The following is a 9,942-nucleotide window of genomic DNA, read 5'->3' on the forward strand; positions in this document are numbered from 1 at the left end:
TCGCAGTCAACATTATTAAATATAAAGTAACTCACAATTTGCTGCGCCTTAATAAATAGTCAGAGGTCTCCCCTTGACATTGTTATATATAGTCTTCATATACTCTGAATTGTTTCAAAATAATGTCATTCGTGTATCCAGGAAAGCCTCACCGAGTCTCAACACTCTCATTCGGGGAGTGTCCTGCGCCAGGATGTTTGGCCAATTCCTAAGTAAATCTTTTTTTTTATCATCTCTCTGTTTGCGAGATTTGATGGTTTCACCCATGGTCATTGTCCGTCCGCCAGCACTCGCCGGTGCTGGATCCCCTTCTGCTGATCTGTGTAACGAAAGTCAAAAAGCCAAACTGCCACAAGGCAACACACGGCGGTGCATTCTGGTGGGCATTGCTGGTGATGGCAATAAATTAAAACGCCTAATCTCTTCTGCAGCACCTCTCTGCCTGCACAGAACAATAACAACAATAATAATAATACAAATTATGTATTTTTATAGAGTGCCCTTCACACAGGAGCTTCTCATAGCGTTAATAACAATCATTGGTACATTTTATATTTGTGTCATTGGGATATCACAAAGCTATCGTGCAGGCGCTATGTTTCACCTGTGGGTATCGTCTGCGAGTATTCCGTTGCTCTGTGGTTTTACCCAGTTTGGTAATTAGACCTGCGCCCCTCGCTTGCTCGCTCGGCATGCGCACGGCATTTTTATCGGACCATTCGAGATCCCGTGGCGCTGACTTATTTCGTTCCACATTCGTATTTTTTGTTTGTTATTGATCCCACATTGTGGGAACGCATCGTCACTGCCGAGCGCCGACCGCACTCGACGTCGCTCGGCTTCCAATAGCCGACGAGACCGGCTGGGCACGCGTTCACGGCGGCTTTTGGTCCGGGAAATCCGCTCGCTCGCTCGCTCACTCGCCCCTACACCGCGGCGCAGGACAAGAAGTACGCGGCGGATAAACACAAGGACATCTACAAGGAGCTGAGCTTCGTGCGCGCCAACGCGGAGCGCGACATCGGCCGCCTGCAGGAGCAGGTGGAGTCGCTGGCCGAGGCCCTGGGGGACCGCCAGCCGCAGGAAGGCAGCCGCGCCGGTTTCGGTGAGCGTCGTGTCCCCCAAAGTCAAAAGATTTCCCCATGCGTAGCCTCTACCAGGCGCTTGGGGGGCAAGCGCTGTTAGTGAGCGGCACCTACGAAGGCCCGCACGGCACACGAGGGGGTGGGTGGCCAGCACCACGCCCGGCCGCCTTTGTCTTCCCATTGGCGATGTTTAAACACCACACCAGGTACTCATTTGAGGCTCGTTCGACCTAGGGGAGATCCAGGACCAGTTAATATAACTGTCACTGGTGTTGGGCGTGAGCGGGAATTGAGCTCGGGTCGCCGGGTTCATAGCGAAGCGCGCTAACCACTGTCCCCCCCATCCACACCACCCCCCACACCTCCCCCCACACACCCCCCCCACTCTGCCACCCCCCCCCCACTCTCCCACTCGTGTCGGTACAGAGCCCCCCATGCTGTGAACCACGTTGCTCCATTCACTTGGCTCCATCTCACTCCATTCCCACTGCTTCCTCACCTTCTCTGCCTCCACAGCCAGGGGTGTGGGGGGGGGGGGAATGTGTAGAGGTCATGAAGCAAATTGTCTTCGAAAATAGGCGTTTTATATATTTTCATGGAATATTATTGGAAGTTGGCTTGCCGTACATTCTTCAGCGACGAGGAAAGCGCCTGTTATGCCGACTGCGATTAAGGAATTATTGCAAGCTGGAGACGTTGGCAAAGTCAGCGCCGCGACCACATCCCGCAGCGGCGAACATCACCTGACGGACACCCGGCACCGTTGGCCTTTTGGCGATGTTCTGTGTTCTGACACTGGTGAGACGAGAGGCAATCAAGAAGGCCGTCTCTGGCGTAGGCCAATCAGTTTCAAAGACAATGCGAATATTATAATCGGAGCATGCGGCTTTGCATGTTCACCACAAGTACCGTGTGTGGTTAATGCAGACTTGATTCCTTGCAAAAGGTTTATGTTTGGTGTTTGAACTTCTGTACACCTCCTGTTGTAATGCCAGAAAGGGTAAAAATCTATTCTTAATTTTCGCATTAGATCGCATAAGTATAAATGTTTCGTAACCATCCACCACCACCCTACACAACCGGTAAGGTTTGTCACGTAAACAACGCGCCAATTACTTACGACTTCAGCCCACCGGTGTGTTGGAGAGTAAATCCACAACATTTACAATTTGAATACGGCGTTTCGCTGGTAATTACATCCAGCATCATTGGGCGATTTGTCAGAATACTTGAGCGATCTCACCCAAAAACCTTTATTATGAATACTATATCGCTCTCAAACGCCTACGTGCTAAACTATTCTTATTTTTCATACACAATGCGTTGTGTGTGTGTGTGTGTCCACCCCTCCACAGACATCATGAAGTCCAAGAGCAACCCCGACATTCTGAAGATGGGGCGGCCGTCCTCCAGCAAGCGGGCCGACCGGGCCCTGCGCTCAAAGGTGAGCGATCGTGTGCCGTCCTCCCAGCGCACGAACCTCGTCCAATAGGAACGCGGCGGGGGCGGCGGCGGCGGCGGCGTGGCAAGACGCACACGCGCGCCCACCCCAGGGGGAACACGACGGTTGCGGGTCGTCGCGTGCGTCGCTCCCGACGCCCAAGACGGGAAGTAGATAACGGCGTGACCTTTGACCTGACTTCTCAGCGGTGAGCGCGGTCGCTGGCCGGACGCGCTCGCTTTGATGGAATCGGTCGGGTTACTGACCAACGGTAATAGTCATCGTAACCGAAGCTCTGTGATAGAGCGGACATGCAATAGAAGCCTCTACTGCCTTGTTCAGTGCTGTGTGGGGTAACTTGTTGCATTGTAAAGCTCTGTGCAACTCTGGGAAGCGTGCTTTGTGTCTTGTTCTGACCGAATTATAAACTGCCATTGGTCTGTCCAGTAAAGGAGGATATGCTCAGTCTGCCACGTGAAATATCCTTTGGCTGTGGACCTTCTGTTCATTGCAGAACACGTTTAAATTGAAAGACGACTTCTTCAGAACCGCTTTTTGCACCTCCGATTCGCACGGTTGGCTACGTACAGTGCGAAAGAACTTTCAGCATATGTACGTAGTACATACAGCTCTTCATTCTCCCCCCCCCCCCCAAACACCCATGCTGTGCGTAAAACGAGCCACTGCTCGCAAACGAAGAGACCTTAGTGCCGTTCACCACTTTGCGCCGCTTTCCAAACAATTGTTCGTCGTGACGACCTGTGTTGGGAGATCCCCGCAGGGCCGGTGCTGTTCGTCTAAAAAGTTTGAAAATCGACATTTTTTTTGTACATCATGACTGCCGTCCTCTGTTTTGAGGTCGTTCTAAATTGAGAATCGGCCACCGTTTTGATGCGAGGCGTTGTAAATCCGCCCACTCAGCGGTTAGCGCAAGCATGAGTGAAAGTTAGCGCCGGTGACGGCTGCGAATTGGCAGGGGGCGGCCTGAGTGAAACGCAACGAGACCCAGGAGAATGGTAGGGCCCGGAATAGCGGAATAGCGGGTGGCCTCATTGGGTCGGGTGTGAGGTTTGGGTCGATACATTCCACCACAGCCCCTGCCTCCCTACAAACTGCCCCCACCCTTCCCCACCACCACGGCTCATTAACATCCGTTCGCTACCAAAAGTGCCAAGACTCATTTAAAACGGAGGCAGCGCTTACTGAATTGTAAACACGTTCTTTGCGATCCTGAATGGAATAATGTGAATAAATAGAGGGTGCCCGCAAAAGGGGGTCAACACTCTAACTTTTCTCAATTGCCTCCAGGAAATGATCGCTTTTAAATGGATGATTAAGCAAAATAAACATTGGCATTTTTTAAACAGACAACGATAATTTGTGGGTTCGTGTTGAACATTGAACGTTGGCGGGGCAGGACTGAGCCACCCGCATGAGCTACAGAGAGTGAGGCTGTCGAGTTGTTCCCACATCGTGAGCTCCGAGTGATGGGGATCCCTTGTGCCAGGCGGTTGTGTGCGGTCGGTCAATAGATCGGCAGGTCTCCCTGGATGTGGGGGGCGGGGGCACCTGCAGGTGTTGTGTAACTCGGCAGTAAAATGCGGCATTCTCCGTGCTCATACGTCAGGTATCCATCTCTGGCGGGGATTGAAGTCAGGCGGTTGCCAATTCCATTGTGATTGTGCTGAAACGGATCATTGCAGTTTGCAGGTCCAGGGAGATTAGGAGGAAGGAGGGAGCAGGTGCAGGAAGTGAAATGATTAAAATTTTACGTTCGGCAAACCAGTTTTTTCAAATGTTTAATCTTTGGGGGAAATATACTTTTCATCCCTTTTTATTTCTCTCTTTTTAAAAATTCATCATTTTTTCGCTCCCTTTTATGCCTTCTCCGAGTCTAATCCTGCGCTTAACTTATCTAAACGTGTGCCCAGCACCACGCAAGCTGGGCTCAAGGCAGACGCATTAGGCAGTGGCCACCTGAATCGGAGCCTGCGTAGAATTGACGAGAAGTATGACTTCTTCGTTGAACGTTAAATCCGGTTAATCAAGAAATTGTCCTTCACCGTGATGAAATATTTAACACATTTTCTGCCGATTTAAACTCGCCATAATTTTAAACTGCGAATAAACATTGCCGCGGTAATTAGATTTACAATACTTTTTCAAGGACGTGACATTTTTTGGGACACTTCACTTACATTTATTTACATAAATCCAATAACATTGCACCCTGCCACGGTAGTTCGGAGGACAGATGTTTCACTGCCAAGATAATCATGCTTTTTTCTCGGTATTCATTCATTCACGTTAGGCCATCTTAATGTTATCCCGTGACTAAAACGTATTCATCACCGCTGTCCTGTGACGTTTTTCATGCACGGGAGTACAGATTAAAACAGCACTGAGTGACATGCATGAAATCTCACAGGGAGATGCGTTACTGTTTCTCACGTGCGCACACACCCGCGCCACGGTGGCGAGACGTTAACTACCTCGCCTGGTATGCCGGAGGTCGTCTGTTTGATCCTGACCCTGTGACACCTGCTGTATATTAGGAGTTTGTGGTATCTCTCTCCCCGTGGTCTCATGGATTGTTCTCCGGGTCCTCTGGTTTTTTCCCTGCACATTTAGAAACATGCATTTACAGTATTTGGCTGCTATAAATTTACACGTGGTAAGGCACTTTGTTGACCTGTCATTTGAGGCCAGGTCGCTTCCGAAAAAGAGCTACATAGCTCAGTGGGCCTTACCTGGTGTAAATAAAAAAAGTAAAACACATCTTCGAAGCACGGCGGTGTTACGTTTCCATTGAGCGCTTATGTAACGCGACGATACGAGCGATCTGCAACAATATATATTTGAATCAATTCAGTCTTATTATCCTGCTTTTATCTGGATTCCTTAGAAGCCCTGTCCGGCATGCGGAAACGTTGCTGGAAGGTATTCAAAGTGCACAGTCGGCCGTTGTTTAAATTTGGCGACGCAATACAGCCCAGGCGATTTGAGCACGGGGGAATTTTGCACCCCGAGTAAAAAATCACAGCGCCAGTGACAGCAGGCTCGTTGCAACGAAGCCTTAAACAGACGCGAGTGGCACGCCACGCGAGCGTGTCGTTACCCGTTATAAGCAGACCCCCAAACGTGGTTTTACTGCGGCGTTGTGGCCTTCCTGCGTGAATGATTCATTAAAGAGTGCCGTGCTTCAGAAGTACACAAAACACCACGGTGCTTAGCGGTGGCTGTGGCGGTGCTCTTTGATTGGCGAAGAGCTGCGTCTGACGTGATTTCTGCACAGGCACACGCCTTTCGGTCGCTCGACTGTGACGCGACCCAGTGGCTCAAGACTTCTCTGATGGTTGTGCGAGCACACCCCCCCCCTCCTAAATTATAACTCTTGTCTCGAGATGCGATTGTATTTACACGTGATGTCAGTTTAAAATTCCTGTCGTCTGCCACTGAGCATGTGCAATTTGGCGTCGACAGGGTAACAATCATTTACCAAGTGCATTTTCTATAAATACGCTGTAAAAGTCGTGGATCTTGGCTGTCTGAGCATTACCCTCCTTTATATATAAAAGAAAAGCAAAAAAAATCGCCGAGTGCACAACGGCGGAAATCTTCTCTTGTGTTCGCTGGCGGCGGGGGTGGGTGGGGGTGGGGGAGGGTGGCGGCAGCATCCGCATTGCCGCCGTAGCCGCTCGGCAAAGCCCTTCTCGCGGTTCTTGCCTCTGATGGTGGACTGAGCTTGGGGCTGTAACGGTTGGGAGCTTTGCTGCGGCCGAGCTGTCTGCTGGTGGAGCCGGGGGGCGCGCTGGAAGGAACTCCGCCCCCCTCCGCTCCTACTCGTCGATGAATGTCGCGCTGTGCATTTGACAGTAACTGCTGCTCTATTAGGCCGTCTGTAACTGTGGGCATCCGATATGCAGGTTTTTACCCACAAGTAATTGTTTTAAAGTACCGGTGTGTACGTGTGTATGTAGATTGTAAACTGCTCTCGAAATGCGAGATCAAAACCAAAAAATTTGAACTCTGTCATCCAGTTGGATGTTCAAAAGTCCGTCTCTTACATGTTTTGAGGTGGGTAAAACTGTTGTTGGATGCCCCGTGTGCGCATACGGAGGCCCGTGCAGGCTGTGCGCTAATCTCGCCGTGACGTGTTTGACCCTGCTCTCCGTCTCTTCCTCCAGTCAGTGGTAGAGCAGGAAGTGGACTGGGACAGCTATCTGTCTGTAAGGCCCATAGGTAATCTCTCTCTCTCTCCCCGTGTCTCCCGTCATTCCCTCCCTCCCCCCGTCCGCCTCCATCATGCGGTGGAGGAGGTAGCCCTGGAGCATTGCCGTGCTTGACCAAAGCGGCCGCGCCACTTAGCACGACCGTGACGAATGCCCAGCCTCTGCGACGGCTCGTTCGTTGAGGAATCTGGACACCATTGCCCCTTCCGACTGCAGTTCCGCAGTCATTAGTTGCCGACGCTGCGAAGGCAATGCGGTGCCATCACTCGCCCTCCCCATTGTCACCTCTGCAAATCGTCACCTCTTGATGCCTTAGATCGAGACGCCAAAGCGCCGTTTATGAACGCCAGCGTCGTTTTGGCGCAGTCGCTCAAAACCACCGCACGCATCGTCACAGCCTCGGTCGTGGTTACCGGCGCCAACCCCCCCCCATCGTCGTTTCACCGCAGATGGTCCCGAAGCCATGCACTGTTTGTCACGGGCCATTTAAGCCGCTCCATTTGGGCTTTCCTTGCCCAATCTGCATTTGTTCCTCCCACCACCTCCACCCCGTGATGGAGTTGCTGAAACAAGTGGAGAGTCTGCATTGCATGCCTCTGTCGGGATGTGCTTATATTAACGCGCCTCGTATGTGTACTCATATGCATTCCTACTGCTGCTCTGCTGGCCGGAACATTCAGTTGTGTTCAATCAAAAGCCCGATTTGCGTAACTATGCATAAAGCCCGTAAGGTGTCGCGTATGGCTATGTTTGGCGTTTAAAAGTAACAAAAATTATCCACCGATTACGAGCGACTGAAATGTACATCTCAGCAGAGCAAGCATGAGGCCTGCCCACCGCATTCCTTTGCAAGTTCCACTTCATTTCATTTTCTCAAACTCGGCATCTTCATTTCTTCTTCTCTGCATGCAAAAAACGCTGCTGCGCTTGTTACGCACTTCTTGGGGGCCCGAGGCGACGTTCGTCTCGAAAGATGATAATCTTCCCAAAGTGCGCAACGGGAGTTTGCATGACCACTCGCTCGCTTCGGTTGAGCAGGCACCCCTGACTTAGCATTGGCCAAGTCCAAACAAAAAGGCCGCCCTTGCACTTGTCCTGGAAACATGGATAACTTGCACAAGTGCTGTGGAACCATATGACTGCATTTTTACGTGACCACGACCACTTGGCGGATATTGTCTTTCGCCGCAGGCACTTCTATTACATCCAACGCAAATGTTGCGTTGTTCAGCTTAAAAGTTGCCGAAGAAAATTATCTTTTGCACGCGGTTTTGTTTTGTTGTTGCTCATCAATACGAGGTAATGGCAATGCATCTCATTGAAGCAGTGGTTAGGAGACTTTGTGAAGCCGGACTTCACCCAAACACGTGTGGGTGCTTAAATGAACACGAGCGGGTCTGTGGGGACCTGGTAACCCACACCCCACAGGACCCAGTGCTAAAACACGTGCTGCATTAACTATAGGAGCAATTCAATTCTTGGGTAGACTTCAATGAGTGCCCACCTCTCTCCTTCTCTCTTCACCCAACCTACCCCGATCACTGTGCGTCTACTGAAATGTGTGGACCCTCGCTCGCTCGTTTGCTCGCTCGCGCGCCGCTCACCGCCGCTCACCGCCGCTCACTGTCTCTTGGTGTGTCACCTTTCCGCAGAGCCTAAAGGAAGGCCTGACTGTTCAGGAACGGATGAAGCTTTTTGAGCACACGGAAGCGAAGGAGTTCTGAGCGGCGTCACTTTGCATGCACACGTCTGTATATACTCGTTTTCACCCCTTCTCCTCCTCACTACCCCCAACCCCGGCGCACGCAGATCTGTGGGGCATAAACCACGAGGATCACCGTGCACCGCCGACCCCCCTCCCCGCCCATCGTCTTATGCATAGTTAGCCGACAGACAGACCAGCAATATAGAGTGCTGCATTATAAAAGTCTGAATCTTCTTAAAACGCGCTGTGGCCGAAGCATTAGCTCCGTGGTTTGTAATGCACGAAGCAAGCGTTGTACGCTCTCACTTGGCTGTAAATGCGATGCGCATGCAACCCCGGTACCCGCCTGCACTTGGTGAGATTTTTTTATTTCTTTAGGAGGTACCCCCTTGACCCTTAACCCCAACCTCCCTCTGCTACATTTAGTGAGATCGTGAGCCCCGTTAAGACGTCATATAATGCAGAGAGCGACACTGTGAAATGGTACTACGTGTGTATATATACGTTGCTTTAGAGAGATTAGTTAGGAGTACGGTGGGGAAGTGGCTGCTGCGTTAGGCGTATGGATGAGGGTTAGCCGTGTGTCGTTACGCGTACCGTGAGTGTTCGTGTTTAAAAAAAAAGTTCCACCCCCCCCGCCCCCCAATTTTATTACTTCGTATGGCAGCAACCCCCCCCCCCCCAACTCACTTCACACTACAGAGACGAGACTTAGGTAATGGTCGCACGAGAAGAGCTACTGAGCTGTAACGCTTGAGATGCACCCTTTTCCCTGTTCACACCGTATTTATTGACCAATTGTGTAACCCATTTTTTTTGTAAGGTCACTGAAAATCCCACCGACTGGACGTCGCCCGTTTGACGTTGCTTTCCCTTCGGGTGCGACCACACTGTTGATCGGCGGAAACTTAATTTGGATAAAAATAAGCTCGCCTCGCTCCGACGTGAAAGCAAATCACCGAGGTTCGATCTGTAAAACAAGCGGTTCTGGTGGGTTTTTTTTTTCACTGACCCTACCCATTTTTAGGCTCTTCACACTAGAGAATCCAACCAGTTATTTGTAAATACAAATAACCATTAAAGTATTTTTGCACCTACAGTTGGCTACATTTCGTTCTTGTTGCACTTGTTGCCGGCAAGCGGGCTGGCTGAACGCGCACACAAGGAACGCTTGTGTATATATGTTGGGGTTGGTGATGTGGCCAGCTACAGTGGCTGACAGTTTGAATCCATTTGCCGCACCCTGGTTATCACCGCAGGTGATGTAACAACCATAAAAGTGCGACGTGCCGTCTGCTTCACAGTGGGCGTTGAGAGTATTTTAAATGAGTGGGATGTGGATGTTACGCATAGCAATCGTCCCCCCCGCCCTCCCCCCTACTGCGACCACCTGACAAGAACCCTCCGAAGAGTCATCAGTCTTGGTGAGGATTTCCTGGGTGGACTAGCGCAATAGGAATTAAATTCAATGTAAAGAGC

At 50.8% G+C, this 9,942-nt stretch overlaps 1 protein-coding gene across 5 annotated transcripts in view; it reads left to right on the plus strand.

The window, feature by feature from the left end:
* LOC116951360 (uncharacterized) overlaps positions 1–9,562 on the plus strand; it is a 163,617-nt gene extending 154,055 nt beyond the window's left edge. For 4 of the 5 annotated variants that reach the window (XM_076073697.1, XM_076073699.1, XM_076073698.1 and 1 more), the window contains exons 23-26: positions 943–1,105; positions 2,441–2,529; positions 6,714–6,768; positions 8,411–9,562. In XM_076073697.1, coding sequence (XP_075929812.1) covers positions 943–1,105; positions 2,441–2,529; positions 6,714–6,768; positions 8,411–8,457 — 354 coding nt within the window. In that variant the 3' untranslated portion in view covers positions 8,458–9,562. The remainder of the gene's footprint in view (positions 1–942; positions 1,106–2,440; positions 2,530–6,713; positions 6,769–8,410) is intronic. The other variant, XM_076073701.1, reaches the window with a different exon arrangement.
* The last annotated feature ends 380 nt before the right edge of the window (positions 9,563–9,942 follow it).

Source organism: Petromyzon marinus, chromosome 43, assembly GCF_048934315.1.
Source record: "Petromyzon marinus isolate PM22_M1 ecotype Great Lakes invasive population chromosome 43, UKy_Petmar_22M1.pri1.0, whole genome shotgun sequence".
Taxonomy (NCBI): domain Eukaryota; kingdom Metazoa; phylum Chordata; class Hyperoartia; order Petromyzontiformes; family Petromyzontidae; genus Petromyzon; species Petromyzon marinus.